The sequence below is a fragment of the Oncorhynchus clarkii genome, chromosome 20, assembly GCF_045791955.1.
Source record: "Oncorhynchus clarkii lewisi isolate Uvic-CL-2024 chromosome 20, UVic_Ocla_1.0, whole genome shotgun sequence".
Lineage (NCBI taxonomy): Eukaryota > Metazoa > Chordata > Actinopteri > Salmoniformes > Salmonidae > Oncorhynchus > Oncorhynchus clarkii.
The window spans coordinates 12567900-12590301 of record NC_092166.1 but is presented as its reverse complement, the minus strand read 5'-3'; the positions used below and the strand labels follow the sequence as shown (position 1 = coordinate 12590301).

The window sequence follows — 22402 nt, the reverse complement described above, 5'->3', positions numbered from 1 at the left end:
TTGAGCATAGAACAGCAGCTCTATATCAGCCTTTTAAAAAGGAGCATCAAGTTAAAGGTTAAGCAGTGACAAAGAGTCTAAAGGGTGTCTGGTACTAGGTGGTTTCAGTGGCCGAGGTTTATGATACAGGCAGGGGCCTGCTGCTTCCTCTGCTCAGCTCCGGCTACGGCGCGCTTCCTTCCACACACAATACACACTCATAGCTGCTGCATTAAAACCCATGGCCCATCTTTCAAGGCAGCCTCCTCCTCTTCTCTCCTCTAGCATCCCTCTGAAGGCACAGTGCAACCATAGGAGTGCTGAGAACTGTTTCCCTTTCTCCCCCTTTGCTTATTGTGTTATTTTGATGAGCGGTCATTTATGTAATTGCTGTCCTTACATGTTTACTCAGTCACAGATATGCAGTATTTACTGGCTTCATCAGAAGATGCTGTTCAGTTATGAGTAATGGTGACGGTCTGGATAATTGCAGGCTGTAGTAGCTAGTAGAGATTCACTAGTAACACGTGTTCACTGTGTTTCACAGATCAATGGAAATTGTTCAGTAGTAGTAGGTTCCAGAAACCTGGGGCATTGTGTTGACCTAACGCTTTCATAGAATGATATATGAACTAAGTCAGCATGCCTCGTAGTCTATTGGCGTCATGCCGAAACACATCCAGGTCACAATGATGGATACATGTGTACACAAACGGACTGAAGTGGAATTCTAATAACTGTCTTGCGGAATTGTTTTCCCTGTTGAAGGACACTATTACTAAGCTGTTAACCGTTTTCTCTTGTCCAAGCAGAAAAAAGCAGGTAGATCTTTTTAAAGACGTTAGGCTTTCGCTTCTTTCCCCTTCGCTACTAAAAAAGCCTAAATGCCGATGAGGCTGGAAACGGCACCTATGGACCGACCCCACACGGTCCTCCTCCATAGGTGAACCACAACTGCTGTTTTTAACTTATCATTTGGACTTGAGACACGGCGGAATGTTTTTGGCTTTCCCTAACCCCCGCTTGTTTGACCGGCTGCGAAGATCTCTAACCTGCTTTCAACAGAGTGTTTTACTTTGGTTTATTTTCTTTATGAAAATCCACAGGCTGTTTACTTGGCGAGAGACATACAACTATGGCTACGACGCTGATAGTTGACTATGTTCAAGATGAGGATGGATGATCACTCTGTCTTCGTCAACGGGATGAGTCTTGGTTCACAAGCCATTTTGAATCCTGTTTGTTCATTTCAGTTTTCTTACCCCTTTTCTGTCTCTTTCTTTCTTTATAGTGTATGATAAGCAGGGCTTTCTGCTGAAGCTGGATGCAAAGTTGTAAGTAAAATTACATTTTGTAAAGTAAAATGTCATTTTAAACCCAAAGGGAAACATCTTTCATCTCCAATTGATAGTTGTAGCAGATGCTAAATGTGCTAATTTAGCAGATGCATATGCTAGTTGTCTGATCTTAATGGGCTAAATTCAGTTTTAACAAATCAGAAACTGAACTGGAACTAGTTGCCTGAATATTAGTATTGTGGCCTATTAATCTAATTTGCATCGCTAGTCAATTCAAATAAACATAATTAATTTGAATTATTTTTGCCAACTTTACACCAAGCAATTATGCTGGGTTGAATTATTATAACCACTCATCAATCCCTATATGACTAATAAATGTTGATGTGTGTTTAGATAAATAGGTGTTGGTATGGCTTATATGCAAACTTGAGTAATTGTATTTTGTTGGCATGTCTGTGTGTTGATGCTCCCACTGTAAACTTAAATTCTCATCACCCTTCCACCATGAGTATTCAAACTTACAGAAGTGAATACTTTGTAGACCGATTACACGTGTGAGTCTTTCTGGGTAAGTTTCTAAGGGCTATCTGCACCTGGATTGTGCAAAAAAAAAATGTATAGATCTAGCAACCTTTCGGTTACTGTCCCAACGCTCTAATGACTAGGCTACCTGCCGCCCATTTTATTATTTTCAAAATTCTTCAATCCCTGTCAATCTGGTCGTTGATCATTGCCAGACCACAAATTCAGGTCTTGCCATAGATTTATGTAAACTGTAACTCGGCCACTCAGAAACATTTACTGTATTTTTTTGGTAAGCGACTCCAGTGTAGATTTAGCCTTGTGTTTTAGGTTATTGCCCTGTTGAAAGGTGAATTCATCTCCCAGTGTCTGGTGGAAAGCCGACTGAACCAGGTTTTTCTCTGGGATTTTGCCCGTGCTTGGCTCCATTCCGTTTTATTTTTATCCTGAAAAATTCCCCAGTCCATTACAATCATACCCATAACATGATGCAGCCACCACTATGCTTGAAATATGGAGAGTGGGACTCTGTAATGTGTTGTATTAGATTTGCCACAAACAACTTTTTGCCCAGAATACAAAGTGTTAATTGCTTTGCCATTATTTTTGCTGTATTAATTTAATGCCTTGTTTCAAACAGGATGCATGTTTTGGATTTTTTTAAAATTCTGTACAGACTTCCTTCTTTTCCCTCTCTGTCAATTAGGTTTGTATTGTGGAGTATCTACAATGTTGTTGATCCATCCTCCGTTTTCTCCTATCACAGCCATTAAACTCTAACTATTTTAAAGTCACCATTGACCTCATTGTGAGATCCCTGAGCGGTTTCCTTCCTCTCTGGCAACTGACTTCGGAAGGAAGCCTGTATCTTTGTAGTGACTGGGTGTATTGATACAACATCCAAAGTGTAATTAATAACTTCACCACGCTCAAAGGGATATTCAATGTCAGCTTTTTATTTTTACCAATAGGTGGCATTGGAAAACCTCCTTGGTCTTTGTGGTTGAAAATGTATTTGAAATTCACTGCTCGACTGACGGACCTTACAGATAATTGTATGTGTGGGGTACATGAGGTAGTCATTCAAAAATCATGTTAAACACTATTACACAGTGACTCCATGCAACTTATTCTGTGACTTAACGACATTTTTACTCCTGACCTTTATTTTGGCTTGCCATAACAAAAGGGTTGAATACTTATTGGCTCGAGACATTTCAGCTTTTCATTTTTAATTCATTTGTAAAAATTCTAAAAACATAATTTGACTTTGACATTATGGGGAATTGTGTGTAGGCCAGTGATAAAGCATCAACATTTAATCTATTTTAAATTCAAGCTGTAACACAACAAAATGGAAAAAGTAAAGGGATGTGAATACTTTCTGAAGAAACTCTCTCTATAGGCACAACTTCAGGAGAGGGTTTAAATGCTGGTTCTCATCATCTGGACCTGCTATTACAACTGCCTACAGCAGTGGTCACCAACTGATCACTTCCTCTGACCTAGCAAAGATGGCCCGTTAGCAAAGAGACTCCAGCCCAGTCCAATCCAGCTGTAGCCTGTCCATGGGCACGCACCCTCTTCACCCTGCCATGCCCCCATCTCATCAACACTCCCTATGTGTGACGGATAGGCCTCCCATAGTGCAGCCCCCCCCTGTTTATTTGAACTAGTCACGTGCCATATAGCGGTTAATTCATGAGCATGATAGTAATGAGGAGGAGGTCAAATGGGCTGCTGGATGGAGTGTTAGAACGTGACCTCTCTCGTCCTACATTACCTCTAAATAGGATAGGACAGGCATGGGATGGGCTGAAGGGAACATGTTGATTTTATTTTCTCCTCTCCACATCATCTCAAACTATTTTTAGTTATTTCTTCCTGGGAGATCTTTGTCTAAATTGGATTGTGTGGAAGTGCAGTGTTATCTGGTCATGTTGTTCTCAGTCTCATCTAATAACCTTTTGTCCTTCCCTCTTGGTGACATTTGCAGGTCAGCAGAATTGGCGTACAAGTATGGCAACCTCAGCGAAGGAGTGTGCAAGCCAGGCTACGCAGCTGCCAAGATGACTGCCATCTATCCAAAGTGAGAAACTCTCTCCAGGGTTTGATTAGAGTCCTTGGGTGCATGTTGAATCTTAAGAGGATTCCTCTCCTTGTCTCCATTCCTTTGTACTTTGCACTGCTGAAAAAAACTGGTCAGGTGAAGCCAAATGTTTTATATCAGTTTAGTGCCATTGAAGGAGAGGAGTTCAGGAGAGGAAGCAACTCTAAGCTATTGAGATGCACCCCTAGAGACGTTATGACATTACTCCAGCCAGCATGGCCTACGGGGATCAACTCAGGAATAAAAGCCCCCACATTTCCACACAATCTTTTTAGTCATTAATTTATATCCTCACTACACACACACTATACCAGGATCAACTACATTCAGCCGTGGGCAGATGGTCAGGGGGCTGGAACATAATTACAAATCATTTGTAGACTGCAAATTGACCGCAAGAATCCCAAATGGATATAATATTTGACTAAAATGTAATTTCAGGCCTTGCTTACATTTGTATACGATCACAGATATCTCTCTATTATGCGTGGGAATACTCAGGGACAAATAGAATCGGGCTGCCAGCTGAGGAACCTTGCACTATGCCATGTCCTCGTCAGCTTTCCAAACACAAAAGCATCTCTGTTGGGAGAGCGTAGCCCTGTCCTACCCCATTTGAAATGGATGCCAGAAATTAGCCTTTTGTCTGAGGGGCAATGACTTCCTGTCCAGGAGGGCATGACTCATCAGATCTTCCTTCACGGAACACTCAACGGCCCTCCATGATGTCACTGGGCCTTTGATGCCATCCCAAAACCGTCTCCTCTCCAGCCATGGGTCATTGTCTCATGAGTGCTTAGCAGGTCTGGCTAGTAAAGGGGCATGTTGAACATAGCAGAACAATGGCCCGGGGCATTTTTCCTCAGCTGCCCCTAAATGTGGAAGATGGCGACTCCATCTTAACATAATGTACGATGATGCTGTGATGATGCATACATAGTCTTCAAAAAGACAGCTAGTAGTTGCACAGAATGCTTCAATTGGGTTAGACAGTTTTGAATAACGAAGAAGACCAGCAATGACAGGATATTTCTTGTATTTTGTGTTATTTGTATGGTTAACTATGACTCATACGGAAACCAAAAGGGGTCATCATGGTATGTTACACAAATAGTCTTAGGCCTTTTCTCTGGAGTCAGATAGTAATCCTAACTTTGGGCGAGCTACGTTGGGGCGCTGCTAAATTACAGCAGTCGTTAAAGAAGAAGCCCTACGGTTTTCAGGCCCGTCCAACTACGAGGCTGTGTGTTAACAATGTCTCCCAACGACTTCCTCTAATCAGCCACACGTGTCGATTCAAAGTTCCCTACAAACAGCCCCCGCCGGGACAGCATTGATTATTACCACATTCACATCAGTAACACAATTCAGTTAGTACAATTAATGACTTATAGTGACAAAGTTGTGTGTCTGTTAGATGTCCTGTTAGAGTTTGATGAGTGCCATGTGTTAAAAAGCTAAATGTCTGGTTCGTTCATGCATGACATGTGCAACCACAGATTCTAAATAAGCAAATGGCTACCTCTTCTTGGCCACTTCCCTGTCAGGCCACTTACATAGATGAGTGGCATCCCCAGCTCTGTATGCCACATCTAAATCCATTTTTTGGTCTCACTCTCATGACCAAATAAGTTGATGATTCATGTAAAAACGTTGCCTACTTTTTCTTCTTGGCAAACTGAATTATTTAATCTGTAGTAGAAACAAAGTGTATATACACTGACAGTTGTTAACTTGACCAGATAAAGCCCACCCCCTCCATCCTCCTTGTTTGTTCTCTTCCAAAAGGCCCCACAGAATACAATATATTCAACACCTCCCCTCACGCCAAACTGTTTGTATTGGAGCCCTAAATCAAGTGTTGGCGGTGAACTTGAGCGGAGCGGTTATGAAAATATGGCCCCCAGTGAGAGGAAATGAGCACAATGTGCCCTGGCTTCACGTTTTGGGAGCCCTCTCTCTTTAAGACCAGCAGACCAGATCCCTGTCTGTCCATGGACGGGGAGACTCTTGACTGTCCCAGTTATTTATACCGCGGCTGGGCCCCTGTAGCCACATGTTGATGAATTGCGGTTTGTTTTGGCAAGGGTCTACTTCTCTGTCAGGTGATGTGAGGAGAGAGATCGAGAGAGATGGAGAGTCAGACATGACTGACTTTTTATTTTATTTTATCCCTTCTGACACGGGTACAACTTGTGCCTCAAGTGCAATTAAGGAGTTTTATGGGAAGTGTAACATTTTGGGAAGTTGAAAAGAGGCTCTTCTTGTTAAACATGTTTGGTCATTGATTTCAGACACGCTTAGTAGGAAGTGAAGTCTGGTAATCTGATAGCGGACTCGGATTCCTTTGGTGTTAGCCATCTTCCGCTTGACTTGTCACACTTAACTGGCGGCAGGTAGCCTAGCGGTTAAGATCATTGGGGCAGAAAACTAAATGTTGCGGGTTCAAATCCCCTAGCAGACTAAGTGGAAAAATATGTCAATGTGCTCTTGAGCAAGGCACTTAACCCTAATTGCTCCTGTAAATTGCTTGGGATAAGAGTGTTTGCTAAATTACTAAACTTTAAACTGTGGGCAGCCATAACTAGAGGTTGGTTAAAATGGCCCATGGCTGTAAACACAGCCCCACTAAGGGTTAGTTAAGCCACTCTGAGTTCTTCCTTCAGATGTGGAGGACATGTTGTGGTTTGCGCCCTAGACCTGTGAGTTGTAGAGAATGTCTTGTTATTGTCAGTTTAAACTGAGAAGCTACCGGTGTTGTATAGACATATAATTAGGATCTCTTGTGGAGCGTTAAGTTTTCATGTGAGGCCAAATGAATTGTTCTTATTAGGAAGGTAAGTACTTAAAATGGGTTTATCATGTAATTAATATTGTATTTCATACAACATTTTCTGACTAGAATCTCCAAAATGTAAACAACATTTTACCAAACTCACTTAAAAAAAAAAAATGGCTACTAATCATACAAATAATTTATCCGCAAGAATAGTGTCTGACATGAACCATCCTAGGACCAGTAATGTCCTTGTTATCCCCCTCTGTTTAAATGCCAGTCTGCGAGCTTGTTGTGAAAACCTTCACTGCAAGCTGTAAAAGTGGAGCATTGGAGCTGCAGGCTTGTTAAACGACAACCCCTGTGCTCTCCCCAGCGAGACAGCAGGTCATAAAAACAGACATCCATCGTCCGGCCACACTTCCAGAAGCAGCACGTACAGCCCAGGTCCGAGGGGCCTGACCAGGGGAGGTGGCTACTTCTGAGAGGGCTTTATCAAAGGGGGGTCGTCACAGCCAGGGGCCGGGGGTGGAAATGCTTAAATGTGCCGTGTACCCTTAACAGTCACAGCTTCTTTGAGTATGCCAAACACAATTTTTATTTGAAGCCTCCGAGGGCAGGGGAAGTGGGTTTGTAATGTCATGGCACATTTTCCTGAAGTCTAAAAATGTTTTAAAATCTTCAAAGGATGATTTTTGTTGTTTGCTTTTGTTTCTGTACATCAAACCCCAGTCTGTATACCTGTAACTAACTAGGTTGGTGTGGGAATACTTTTCTAGTGCGCCAACTGTTTCTGCACAGATTACCAATCAACACTGCCCTCTTGAGTAAAACGGCCCCTTCCTCGAAACAGCCAGGCCCCAAATCATCTGGGACAGAAAAACACTGACATCAATACATCGTCAGGACACGTATACCCAAACTATGCGTCAAGAATGATTTAGACCTTTTCCTGGGAAAAAAAACTTTGTCAATGAGGGTACATGCAGGAGGCTTGTTCTCTTTCTCCCCTGTGTTATGTCTTTTCCTCCCTTGAGCCAGCCCGTTTTGCTCTCTGTGTGTGCAGGATTGGTTTGGGGAACGGGGCGAAGCGGAAAAGTGGGATGACGTTGTTAGATTGATGAGTGGAACAAGCGTCTCCTCTTACGGACCAGTGTCTTTAACTCCTGGCAGGACATTCACACCAGAGCCCTAGGGGTCACGGCAGAGATGAGTGGGGGCCACTTCCTTCTCGGGGAGAACGAGAGAAGAAACACTTTTAGAAAAAAACTAGTGTCCTGCGAGACATTGTGGTGTACCCCCAGACACATGTTCTCTGCTTGATCCCTCACTCACTCACCCCTGCATGGGCGTTCAGGTTAACTCCGTTGCTCATTGACGAGTGTCAATCTAACTTGATTAACACGGCACGTTATCTGCGGTGGACCTCTCGCGACACGTTATCTGCGGTGGACCTCTCGCGGCACGTTATCTGCGGTGGACCTCTCGCGACACGTTATCTGCGGTGGACCTCTCGCGGCACGTTATCTGCGGTGGACCTCTCGCGGCACGTTATCTGGAATAGGACAAGGGTTTGGCTGGCTTTTGAACTATGCATCTGGAAATGAGAGGGTGCAACTAAGTCAACACAACACAAAAGTAGGCCTATTTTGTTTAACTTTAGTCCTCTTGGACCTGCACATGGTTGAACAGACAAATCCTGTAAAATATAATCTCTCCCGTTCTTCTCTCTGCTGTTCTCACAGGTTCATGAAGCCAGCTCCCATGTTTCTCGACCGGAACTTCAAGCGTCTGGCCAAAGTCAGCAGTTACTTACCTCCATTTGGATTCAAAACACAAGGTAAGACACATTGCGTGTCTAATGTGCACAAATTGGATTATGCCCCCTTGAGCAAGGCACTTAACCCTAATTTATCCTGTAAATCACTATGCCCCCATCCATGTATCTCATTGATGTCAATGGATGTGTCATTAACTTGTCATGGTGGTTTTGGAACTGTGTATGGATGGTGGTTTGAGCTGGATAGGTAAGCTAAAGAGAAGAGGGTGCCAGGGCTCTACCATCCTTATCACCATGCGTCAGTTAGCACATCTTTACTCTTGGTGATAGAGCTGGCAGAACAGCCCTCCTGGCATACTTGGTCTAATTCTGCTCCTGTCATGCACTCTGATGTCTCTACACACTGCCTCTGACTGTGCCATTACCTGGGGTGGGGGGCAGGGTAGAGGGTGAGAATGGGATGCATGAATACTACAGGACATTTCTTGCTACGGCAACATCTGGATAGCGAGACAGCACTTTTCAGTTTCTCTGAACTTCTACAAACTTCTATGGCATTTTCCAACTTCAACACCCATTCTAAATGTATGGCAAAATGCATTAAACTATAAAGCTACTTAACATAATAATAATTTATCAGACGCTCTTATCCAGAGTGACTTACAGGAGCAATTAGGGTTAAGTGCCTTGCTCAAGGGCACATTGACAGATGTTTCAGCTAGTTGGCTCGGGGATTCAAACCAACATCCTTCCGGTTTCTTGCCCGACACTCTTAACCGCTAGGCTACCTACCGTTCTTTCCTCGACTGTGAAGTAGTCATGTCTCAATATGGGGTTAGGTAGCTCACTGACAGCCAAAAGACTGACAAGAATCTATGCATTTCATGAATCAAACTTCAGCACATCCGAATTGGGAAGATGAGGTTAAAAGGCTGTGGCCTGAGTGCATCCTCTCGCATATTTTCCAATACTTATGAACGAAGTGAGCGTAAAGGTACACTGAATGTTACCTACTCCACAAAGGATTCCAAATTAGAATCCCTACAAAATGTTAAGCATGAAATAAACATTTTATTTGAGCTTTTTTTGCTGCCAAGCTGCCATGGAGGTTTACCTGAAACACAGTCTTGTTCGCTAGACTTTATGCAGGTGAAAGCCCCTCCATCATGCTATAAGCCAGCATGGGGAGCATTTTTTAAAGGGACCTTTTTTACTACCTAAAGCAAGGGGTTCCTAACCATTCCCCCCCCCCCCCCCAGGGACCCCAATTTCAAGACCCCCACATTTCAGGTACCCCTATTTCATGCCCTCCCCCAACGCCCAATTAATTATTCATTTGTTTAGCTTTTTTGTTTAGAGAAATGTCAGTTTTTAAGCTAATATTCCCTGCCATGTTACATTAACATGGCTCATGACATATTTTGGATGGGGCTAGTTCATTCAGGATAATACGGTCAAATAAAACCTAGCCCTAATTCTTTAAATGTAACTATTATGTTAAAATATTATTTAGATACATTTAAGTATCAATTTAGTTGCATAAAGGGAATAGCTCAATTATTGCTACAGTGTCACCCATTGAATGGGAAGGTATCTTAAACAAAGTCCATTTGAATTATTCTCCTTTTTGTACCCCTTGACTTTAGCTAGTCATGTCTAAGCCTCTGACTGTCATATAGACAAACCAAGGATATCCCCATGTGCATCGGAGCTAAGCTTTTGGATTGCCTAGACCAGGCTTTGCCAGTCACTGGGCCGGGGACCGCTGTCCTAGACCAGGGTTTCCCAATCACCGGGCCGGGGACCGCTGGCTTATACCAACTGACCAGACCACAATGCACCTAGAATAGATAGTTTGATAAAGTTGAGAGATTTCTGACCTGTATACAATTATGCTCTTTGCCAATCCCAAGTGATTCATAAGCATTGACGATGTATTAATGTTAGACTGACCAGTCTCCGGTGTTTCCCTTTACCTTTTGTCTACTCTGCTCTATAGCTGCATGCTGTAGCATAATTATCAGAGACCTCCAGTCCCTCTTCCATATTTCAGCTGAAGATTTTCATCGGCAGAACCGTGTACGTCAAGGCGAGGGTTATTTGTCTGAGCTGCTGCCCAGACATACTTTGCTGAAGTGTTTATCCTAGTCGCTAATAACAATTAGCCGTTATGTCTCCCCCCTTGAAGAAAACTTCCCTTCTGCGATTTCGCACCCCCTCGAGTCGGGTGTGGTCTGGTCCTCTGTTTTTGCTACCCGAGGTGATGCTTGATGCCGGACATCGACACCTTGTCCAAACAATGGGCTGCTGCTCTTTTTCTGCTTTTTAATCATTAGAGGGATAAAGCTGTAAGCCTTCTGCATTACTCTTGCAAGAGACCCATGTAGATGCTTAAATGTGATTATACACTATATATACAAAAGTATGTGGACACCCTTTCAAATGAGTGGATTCGGCTATTTCAGCCACAACCGTTGCTGACGGGTGTATAAAATCGAGCACACAGCCATGCAATCTCATAGACAAACGTTGGCAGTAGAATGGCCTTACTGAAGAGCTCAGTTACTTTCAACTTGGCACCGTCATGTTGAAAGTAATGCCAGATTTGTCATAGGATGCCACCTTTCTAACAAGTCAGTTCGTCAAATTTCTGCCCCGCTAGAGCTGCCCCAGTCAAATGTAAGTGCTGTTATTGTGAAATTGAAACGTCTAGGAGCAACAACGGCTCAGCCACCAAGTGGTAGGCCACGCAGCCTCGCAGACAGGACCACCGAGTGTTGAAGCGCACAGCATGTAAAAATCATCTCTTCTCGGTTCACTACCGAGGTCCAAACTGCCTCTGGAATCAATGTCAGCACAAGAGCTGTCCGTCTGGAGCTTCATGAAATGGGTTTCCATGGCAGAGCAGCCGCACACAAGCCTATGATCACCATGCTCAATGCTAATCGTCGGCTGGAGTGGTGTACAGCTTGCCTCCATTGTTCTCTGGAGTGATGAATCATGCTTCACCATCTGGCAGTCCAACGATTTGGCGGATGCCAGGAGAACGCTACCTGCCCCAATGCATAGTGCCAATTGTAAAGTTTGGTAGTGGAGGAATAATGGTCTGGGGATGTTTTTCATGGCTCAGGCTAGGCCTCTTAGTTCCAGTGAAGGGAAATCTTAATGCTACAGCATACAATGATATTCTAGACAATTCTGTGCTTCCAACTTTATGGCAACAGTTTGGGGACGGCCCGTTCCTGTTTCAGCATGGCAATGCCCCCGTGCACAAAGTGAGGTCCATACAGAAATAGTTTAAGATCAGTGTTGAAGAACTTGACTGGCCTGCACAGAACAATGACTTCATCCCCACCGAACACCTTTGGGATGAATTGGAACGCCGAATGAGACATGTGCCGACCTCATTAATGCTCTTGTGGTTGAATCGAAGAAAGTCCCCGCAGCAATGTTCCAACATCGAGTGGAAAGCCTTCCCAGAAGAGTGGAGGCTGTTACAGCAGCAAGTGGGGGATCCACTCCATATTAATGCCAATGATTTTGGAATGAGCTGTTTAACGAGCAGGTTTCCACATACTTTTGGTCATGAGTGATACTTTCGGTCATGAGTGATACTTTCAAATATGACTTTTTTGGACAAAAGATATACACTACCGGTATAAAGTTTTAAAACACCTACTCATTCAAGAGTTTTTATTTGTACTATTTTCTACATTGTAGAATAATAGTGAAGACATCAACACTACAAATTAACACATATGGAATCATGTAGTAACAAAGTGTTAAACAAAGATAGAAGCTGTTTTTCAGTCTCTCGGCCCCAGCTTTGATGCACCTGTACTGACCTCGCCTTCTGGATGATAGAGGGGTGAACAGGCAGTGGCTCGAGTGGTTGATGTCCTTGATGATCTTTTTGGCCTTCCTGTGACATCGGGTGTTGTAGGTGTCCTGGAGGGCGGGTAATTTGCCCCCGGTAATGCGTTGGGCAGACGACACCACCCTCTGGAGAGCCTTGCGGTGGCATCCGGGCGGTGATACAGCCGACAGAGTGCTTTCAATTGTGCATCCGTAAAGGGTTTTAGGTGATACTCACATTTCTTTAGCCTCCTGAGGTTGAAGAGGCTCTGTTGCGCCTTCTTCACCACACTGTGGGTGGTTTGTCATTTCAGTTTGTCAGTGATGTGTACAAAACTTGAAGCTTTCCACCTTCTCCACTGCAGTCCTGTATATAGGGGGGTGCACCCTCTGCTGTTTCCTGAAGTCCACGATCATCTCCTTTGTTTTGTTGATGTTGAGTTAGCGGTTGTTTTCCAGGCACCACACTCCCAGATCCCTCACCTCCTCCCTGTAAACTGTCTCGTCATCGTTGGTTATCAAGCCTACTACTGTTGTGTCGTGTGCAAACTTGATGATTGAGTTGGAGGCGGTCCTCATGAGAGCCAGGTTTATCATAGCTCATGAAGCTGGTTGAGACAATGCCAAGAGTGTGCAAAGCTGTCATCAAGTCAAAGAATGGCTACTTTGAAGAATCTCAAATATATAAAATGTATTTTGATTTGTTGAACACTTTTTTAGTTACTACATGATTCTATATGTTATTTTATAGTTTTGATGTCTTTACTATTATTCTACAATGTAGAAAATAGTACAAAATTAAGAAAAAACCTTGAATGAGTAGGTGTTCTAAAACGTTTGACCAGTAGTGTAGATCTCCCAATAATCTGGCCATGGTAGATCTATGACTAATATGAGAAGCAAAGAGCCAAGAGGTGCTAGTGGGCTGTGGGGGCGAAGACCAATATGTCTTACAACGTAAGACTTCTGATATATGTATTTTACAACGTTAGTCACCTGGCCTGTGGCTTATCCTTATCTGTAATTGAAAACATGTGGGGGATGTTCTCTTCTCCAGACCTCCAACTCTCCCAAGGACCACCTAGCCTGCTACAGCATTTTCTGGGAGTTGAAGTTCTCGACAGTTGTTTATTGAAGAGGAGCTATTAATCCTTTTCATTATTATTTTTGTCTGTGAACTAGCAATAATAATTCATTGTAGTTGATATCTAAACTCTTTTTTTTTTTTTCAGAAACAATCATAGACATTATTCTAACTGCCACAAAGAACTATGGGCTGGGTCAAGACGTTGACAGGTAATTACCACAGGAACGAAGTAAAACTCTCCCACACACAAACGCAAAGTGTTGAAGTCGGAAGTTTACACCTTAGCCAAATACATTTAAACTCAGTTTTTCACAATTCCTGACATTTAATCCTAGTAAACATTCCCTGTCTTTGGTCAGTTAGGATCACCACTTTATTTTAAGAATGTGAAATGTCAGAATAATAGAGTGATTTATTTCAGCTTTTATTTCTTTCATCACATTCCCAGTGGGTCAGAAGTTTACATACGCTCAATTTGGTAGCATTGCCTTTAAATTGTTTAACTTGGGTCAAACATTTCGGGTAGCCTTCCACAAGCTTCCCACAATAAGTTGGGTGAATTTTGGCCCATTCCTCCTGACAGAGCTGGTTTAACTGAGTCAGGTTTGTAGGCCTCCTTGCTTGCACACGCATTTTCAGTTCTGCCCACAAATGTTCTATGGGATTGAGGTCAGGGCTTTGTGATGGCCACTCCAATACCTTGACTTTGTTGTCCTTAAGCCATTTTGCCAGAACTTTGGAAGTATGCTTGGGATCATTGTCCATGTGGAAGACCCATTTGCGACCAACCTTTAACTTCCTGACTGATGTCTTGGGATGTTGCTTCAATATATCCACATAATTTTCCTACCTCATGATGCCATCTATTTTGTGAAGTGCACCAGTCCCTCCTGCAGCAAAGCACCCCCACAACATGATGCTGCCACCCCTGTGCTTCACGGTTGGGATGGTGTTCTTGGGCCTCCATCACCTCCCTTTTTCCTCCAAAAATAATGATGGTCATTATGGGCAAACAGTTCTATTTTTGTCCCCATGTGCAGTTGCAAACCGTAGTCTGGCTTTTTTTATGGCGGTTTTGGAGCATAGGCTTCTTCCTTGCTGAGCAGCTTTTCAGGTTATGTCGATTATAGGACTTGTTTTACTGTGGATATAGATACTTTTGTACCCGTTTCCTCCGTAGCATCTTCAGAAGGTCCTTTGCTCCTGTTCTGGGATTATTTGCACTTTTCGCACCGAAGTACGTTCATCTCTAGGAGACAGAACGCGTCTCCTTCCTGAGCGGTATGGCGGCTGCGTGGTCCCATGGTGTCTATACTTGCATACTATTGTTAGTACAGACAAACGTGGTACCTTCAGGCGTTTGGAAATTGCTCCCAAGGATGAACCAGATTTGTGGAGGTGTACATTTTTTTTCTGAGGTCTTTGCTGATTTCTTTTGAATTTCCCATGATGTCAAGCAAAGAGGCACTGAGTTTGAAGGTAGGCCTTGAAATACATTCTGACCCACTGAGATTGTGATATAGTGAATTATAAGTGAAACAATCTGCCTGTAAACAATTGTTTGAAAAATGAATAAAATAGATGTCCCAACCGACTTGCCAAAACGATAGTTTGTTAACAAGAAATTTGTGGAGTGGTTGAAAAATGAGTTTTAATGACTCCAACCTAAGTGTGTAAACTTCTGACTTCAACTGTACATACTAGCACTTACACACATTCTTTCTCTTTTCAAACATTCTAACTGGCCAGACATTCTTCTCTTCCAGTTTAATTTGTAAAAGATGCATTATCGTGGGCAATGGTGGTATCCTGGCTAATAAGTCTCTGGGCTCCCGAATCGATGATTACGACATTGTGGTGAGGTGAGTCTTTACTAATGAAAGGGCAACGCGATGCCAGTTCCAGGGGGGAAAAATAATGAGTCATAATAATATAATAATAATAAGTCCTTGTTGTTGAAATTCTTACACAGGGACACTCGAAGTCAATCTTAAATCAATCATTGTTTGTCAGCACCTCACGTCAATTTATTTATTTAATTTAATCTTTTAACTAGGCAAGTCAGTTAAGAACAAATTCTTATTTACAATGACGGCCTACCGGGGACAGTGGGCTAACTGCCTTGTTCAGGGCCAGAACAACAGATTTTTACCTTGTCAGCTCAGGGATTCGATCCAGCAACCTTTTGTTTACTGGCCCAATGTTCTAACCACTAGGCTACCTGCCGCCCCAATCAATCAGGAGCTCTGCTTGGGCAGTCCCAGCAGTTGTCTTATGCCATGATGATCTGGATGAGACTTCTGTACATAATACAAGTTATATTTGTGATTTAGCTTAATTAATCATTACCATTTTGTTTCATTCATGTGACCAACCAATACTGGTTCATAACATGTGACAGACCAAAACCTCATAAGGCTTCTTCTCTTTAAGCTAAGACCTTGAAACTGAGAGATCTTTCGTTCTCAAAACAAGTCCTGACAAATTGCAGATACTGATGAGTGAGGATTCGTTCAGTCAGTCACTTGCGTGAACACAGAAATTGGTTATTAGATCAGCGCATGAATAGAAGACAGAAATTAGTTATAAGAAAAGCACAAACGTTAAAATTCCAAAAACACTGAATTTGATGTGATTACATCCTGCTTATTGTCAATTCCTCCTGAACTCTGAAGCTTGTTAATGTTGATTGACTTAGGTTAGGGCTTAGATTGATATGAGTCTAAACCTACTGTTTTATCAGTACACCATGAAGGGTACTGGGCATTTGTTGGCAAGCCCAGTATCAGAAAGAAACTAAATAGAAGCTAAATGACCATTTTATTGTTTTGATTGGCAAAAATTGTAGTCATATTTGAAAGGGAGTGAAACTAAATTCTCAAGTCCCCAGTCTTGTTATGATGTCAACACACAATGTATAGAGCCCCACAGTGGAGCTGTCATAATACCCATAAAACCTGCGGTCAAACAGGGAATGGTTCCAATCGTTTTTCCACCATTCATTTTTCCCATAGGGAATTTTGGAAACATTTCAAATCAGGGTTGTGTTTTGTGTAGGCTTATCCCTGTTTTGATAACCTTGTAAATCTCTCGGACAAGGTAACTTTAATATATTTGGCTCTATTTACTCTCAGATTCTAAAATGCTAATTAGCATCAAAGTAGACAACATTCAAGACTATGCTCCCGCACGGCATCTTTGCTGATGGGTATTGTGTCAATTTAAAACTATCAAGAGACAGTTCACGGAATTGTCAATTTAAAGAAATTTAGCCGACTTATTCATTACTAAATTTAGCTATTAGATAGTTAATCCAGAGATTCTTACCTTTGCCTTGATTTGGCAGTCTCGTCCAGATCATCATGGCATTTGTAGTTCTTTATGATAGCCACATTAGCAGCTAATTAGCATTTCATTTTTGGGGGATAAATACAGGCAAATATATTGATAAAAGTCGTGTTGTCCTAGAGAGATTTACATGGTTCTCAAAACGCCACGCCAGGGTAAGCCTACATGAAACAGCCATTATTTTAAGTGTTTCTAAAATCCCCTATGGGAAAAATGAATGGTAGAAAAACGATTTTTGTTTGATTGCTAGGTTTTATGGGTATTATGACTCATACTGTGGTACTCTATTCGCCCACATAGCGCTTCTTCTCCAACCGCAGGTTGAACGAGGCTCCGGTGACTGGTTTCGGCAAGGACGTGGGCACCAAGACCACCATGCGTATTACCTACCCCGAGGGGGCCATCCAGAAGCCTGAGCGATACGAGAAGGACTCGCTCTTCGTCTTCTCTGCCTTCAAACCGCTGGACTTCAAGTGGCTCAGACAGATGGTCTTCAGAGAGAAGCTGGTGAGGCATAAGTCAAGGCTGACTGTTGTTACCTTTGCTCATTGGGACCACTAAGAAATCCATCACAGACAGTTAGTTGGTCATGTTACTATGAGCTTGTGTGCATTTCCACTGCTCTGAAAGATGATCATTATTTATTCTGCATATTGTCCAGCCCCACCTCCTTTCTAGGTCTTCCATTGCTTCATAACATTGAAGCGACCACATACGCATGAATCCCACTGGATGTTTTGGCTAGTTTACGTGCTTTCTGTGGCACTGAGTGACTAGTTTCTTTTTTTGTTAATGCCATTTTGGTCGTAAACAGACTGTCTTCTGTCGCAGTCACTTGCTCGTCCTGTGACATTTAATAGATGTGGTTGTGAATTCTCACAATGCTTTCCCATTTTATCATGAATATGGAAATCACTTTAAATTGTGGTTATATAGAAAAAAACTTTATGAATTTGTGTTTCTCTCTGCTTTTCATTCTGCCATGACATAATTTTTTTTCCCATTTTAAGGACCTTTTGACAGGCCACTGACTTCCATGCTTGAGTGACAGCCGGTGAATTGCCCTCTTAATCTATGGCTGGGTGACTGAATGGGTCTTTCCTTATCTCTGACAGGAAGGATGGCAGACATTTTAATGACTCTGAGAGAGGACACAATCTGTTATCACTGAAAGAGCTTGCACAAGCACTCTCGCTTGTCTGTAGTCACTCCACCGCAGTCAGGGTAGGGTATGCTCAATTCAAGGACATTCCCGATGGCGCAAAAACGGTGCCTGTCTTTGAACTTCAATCTTGGCTGGGTTGAGTTTCTCCATATAGGGGGCTTCCTGCTAATTTTCTACAGGGATTATTCTTACAAATCTGGCAAGCCAGGGTCTTGGGAACCGACTTCCTATCCAGCACAGCTATGTGACTTTCAGGGACCAGTGGCCAGCAGGAATTTTTACTGGGTGACATTTTTCAAAATACAAGCTTCTGGAGAGATGGAGGGGTTAGGAGGAGGGAGTGAGAGAGGGGTTAGGAGGAGGGAGAGAAGAGGGGGTAAAATAAGGGTTAGAGTGAGGGGGGGTACTAGTAAGTGAGAAAGAGAGAAATAGTTGGCTGCTTGATAGCCCCTTAGCCTTTTGAATTGGGCAGATTTGTCTGGACTAATCAGCTGGTAAGTAGCGGGACAGTGGAAATGGCGGACGGAGATAATTGATCTGGCCTCTGTCTCCTGACAGATCAGCCTTTGATCTGCAGGGGAAGGAATAATTTTTCTCATGAAGTAAATTGCTGTTCAAAAGTACCAGCTCTTTTCCATGACAGCGTTTTAGCTGTGATGGTGCGCATGCACTGAACTCATAGTCACACCAACTCACTACTTTACTGAACTCATAGTCACACCAGCTCACTATTTCGGGTTGACTTTGCCCCATGGAGCTCATTGTAATTAACTACGCAAATGTCTGTGAATTTTAGAAGCTGGACTTTTTTATTGAAACTGCGGAAATCACTGACAACCATAATAGGTCTCTGAGAACAACGTGAGGCATTATTTTATTTATTTAACTAAGCAAGTCAGTTAAGAACAGATTCTTATTTACAATGACAGCCTTCCAAAAGGCAAAAGGCCTCCTGCGGGGACAGGGGTTGCGATTTTAAAAATATAGGACCAAACACACACCACGATGAGAGACTTAAGACAACAACACCACATGGTAGCAACACCACATGGTAGCAGCACAACATGGTAGCAGCACAAAACATGGTACCCACATTATTGGGCACAGACAACGGCACAAAGGGAAATAAGGTAGACAGAACAATATTACACTAGTTACCCAAGATAATTTGCTTTTAAGTGAATACTTTAAACTATTTTTAGCGAAGGTATTGAAACGTTTTAAATTGGTGCTGACTGCTGAGATGTTTTACTTGTAACTTTTACTTTTATTCTACTGACACACACAGACCGGGAACGCCGCAGTTGTACACTGTGTTTCCAGCGAGTCCACTTCAATACGTTCGTATGTAGTAAGTGTATCGAGGTTTGAAGTGTCTTTTTAAGTGTTTTGTCACTTGACAAATGAGGCCCATCATTGTGAATTCCTGCTGATGAAAAATGATCCTAGATTCTCTGTTCGCTCCTAGAGATGGATTAGTATTTTACACACGCACGCGCGCGCATGCACACACATTCCAGTTATTGCCGCAACCAGTTTCTCAGCTTGTTTAACTTTGGATGTTTTTTCTTTGACGGGTAAATAAAAAGGAATGACATTTAGATGTTCAACCAGACATTCAACTAATATCAGGTATTTACGTTCAATTCACCTGAGTAGAGACAGTATTTTCCTATGGGTGATTTGGGGGAAATGAGTCTTGAAGATGCTTAACATGATATATTCTCAGTAAACAACCAGTTACCATGGTAACAGTGTAGGCAGTCATATCTGTTGACTGGAAACTGTTTAACTGTATCTGCTTTTTAGTCATTTTGGAAAACCTCATCAGAAGACAAGTAAATCCTGTTGACTGACTATTAGCGTAGCTTCATTGCTACCGAAGTAACTGCATCATAAGTGGCCTAAACTATTGCTGTGGAAATACATACATATAGATATACACACACACACACACACACACACACACACACACACACACACACACACACACATTATGTCTTCAGGGACTGCGGCTAGCAAGCTTCATTGTGCTGTCATGTTTTTAACCCCTCGCATTTTCACCTCTAATACCAGAGCATGAGCAACTGTACAAAGACCACGAGCTTTAGAAATATCATGTTTTTGGACTCCTGGTATACTGATCCCTACACACAGCCCCCTCCTCCCTTTATATTTAACTTTGAACCGTTGCGCTGTGGGAGCTTTGATGTCCTTTGTGTGGCGTGGCCGCTGACAGGTGAAAGGAATGCGAGGCCCTTTCATGATGCCTATCTCTCACCAGCTTTGAAAGGGAAGGTTTCTCATTGCTTCTTTAAGGTGGGTGGGAGGTAATAATGCTAATTAAAGTGACTCCCCTGTCATGGCAGTCCCCTTCCCCTTTCTCATGGCGGAAGTGTTTGGATGAGTAACTGACTGAAACCTTGTTACTAAAAGACATCAGAGGTTGAAGAGTCGTAACCTTTATTGCCCAGAGGGATTTGGAAATGCCATAATAATTTGCAACGATGTTATTCAGTAAACTGTTATTTAGAGACGTCCCATGAGAAGTCAGGAAGTTTGACGTTGCAGTAAAAAATTGAGTAAAGTGAATGAATTAAAATGAAAGGTGTTGAAAACACTACATAAAAAAAAGTGTTTGGACACTTGCTCGTTGAACATCTCACTCTGAAATCTTGGGCATTAAATGGAGTTGGCTCCCCTTTTGCGCAGTTTGCGCTGTTCTGTGAAGGGAGTAGTACACAGCGTTGTACCAGTTCTTCAGTTTCTTGACAATTTCTTGCATGAAATAGCCTTCATTTCTCAGAACAAGAATAGACTGACGAGTTTCAGAAGAAAGGTACTTGTTTCTGGCCATTTTGAGCCTGTAATTGAACCCACAATTGCTGATGCTCCAGATACTCAACTAGTCTTAAGGCCAGTTTAATTGCTTATTTGGAAGCGCTCCTGAGCCCGTTGGAAGCGCTCCTGAGCCCGTTGGGGCGGCAGGTATCCTAGTGGTTAGAGCGTTGGACTTGTAACCGAAAGGTTGCAAGATCGAATCCCCAAGCTGACCAGGTAAAAATCTGTTGTTCTGCCCCTGAACAAGGCAGTTATCCCACTTCCTAGGCCGTCATTGAAAATAAGAATTTGTTCTTATCTGACTTGCCTAGTTAAATAAAGGTTGAAAAAAAAGAAGAACCATTGGAAGCCCAACACCTATCGCTTACAGTACACCTACGGTGTAGCTGTGCCCTCCAGACCTTCAGAACACCCAAGGAGTAGGACTACTGGGACGGGGTATGGGGGTTGTTTTTGGACAGGGAGGCAGCATCCCTCTCCCTGTCCAACTTGGACTGACTGTCTCGGCTGGCTGCTTGTGGCTGGGTGCAGGGTGAAGCGTGTTTGTTTTCATTTGCATAGGGGGGCCTTATGACGATCTGCGTATGGCCTGCAGATGTGAACGCTCTCACTTGCTTGTCCTTCTCTCCCTTTCTTCCTTTTGCCTTTCCTCCTTCCCTCCCTCCCTCCCTTTCTTCCTTTTGCCTTCCCTCCCTCCCTTTCTTCCTTTTGCCTTTCCTCCTTCCCTCCCTCCCTCCCTTTCTTCCTTTTGCCTTCCCTCCCGATCTTTCTTCCTTTTGCCTTTCCTCCTTCCCTCCCTCCCTTTCTTCCTTTTGCCTTTCCTCCTTCCCTCCCTCCCTCCCTTTCTTCCTTTTGCCTTCCCTCCCGCCCTTTCTTCCTTTTGCCTTTCCTCCTTCCCTCCCTCCCTTTCTTCCTTTTGCCTTTCCTCCTTCCCTCCCTCCCTCCCTTTCTTCCTTTTGCATTTCCTCCCTCCCTTTCTTCCTTTTGCCTTCCCTCCCTCCCTTTCTTCCTTTTGCCTTCCCTCCCTCCCGCCCTTTCTTCCTTTTGCCTTTCCTCCTTCCCTCCCTCCCTTTCTTCCTTTTGCCTTTCCTCCTTCCCTCCCTCCCTTTCTTCCTTTTGCCTTTCCTCCTTCCTTCCTTCCCTCTCTCATTCTATACGTCAAGCAATGAGTTAACTAGAATACGTACTGTATAAAAACCGGCTAATTTCACTTTAACAGTTTGTTCCTGCTATTCATGAACTGAAATGCAAACAGGACGCCATATAGGCTAGACATCTCCAGGGTGTTCTATTCTGGGGCCTCCTTCATCCCATTGAGAAGAAAAACATAACTTGAGTGGCTTATCGTCAATTGCACATCTATGGAGGGAATGCACTTTGTTATATTGTGTTTGTGTACGTCCGCCCTGCGAAGCACCTGCGGCAACTATTAGGCCTTTTTAATTATATTTTTATGAGCCCCATCTCTTTTCGGTCTTAAGTTCCAAAATTTGAAATGCTTTTTTTGACACTGGATAAAAACTCAGAGCTTCAACGTGGTATATCACACACTGCAATTTGAGGAACAATGGGAAAGTAATGCTGCTTGGAAAGTTGATAAACTTGTAATCCCACTTTTGAGAAATGTTTTAGTTCAGT

At 43.0% G+C, this 22402-nt stretch overlaps 1 protein-coding gene across 3 annotated transcripts in view; it reads left to right on the top strand.

Annotated features, from left to right (window-relative positions):
• LOC139375919 (CMP-N-acetylneuraminate-beta-1,4-galactoside alpha-2,3-sialyltransferase-like) overlaps nucleotides 1-22402 on the top strand; it is a 77749-nt gene that overhangs the window by 32913 nt on the left and 22434 nt on the right. For all 3 annotated transcript variants that reach the window (XM_071117882.1, XM_071117883.1, XM_071117884.1), the window contains 6 exons: nucleotides 1271-1313; nucleotides 3799-3891; nucleotides 8434-8528; nucleotides 13556-13619; nucleotides 15177-15272; nucleotides 17079-17265. In XM_071117882.1, coding sequence (XP_070973983.1) covers nucleotides 1271-1313; nucleotides 3799-3891; nucleotides 8434-8528; nucleotides 13556-13619; nucleotides 15177-15272; nucleotides 17079-17265 — 578 coding nt within the window. The remainder of the gene's footprint in view (nucleotides 1-1270; nucleotides 1314-3798; nucleotides 3892-8433; nucleotides 8529-13555; nucleotides 13620-15176; nucleotides 15273-17078; nucleotides 17266-22402) is intronic.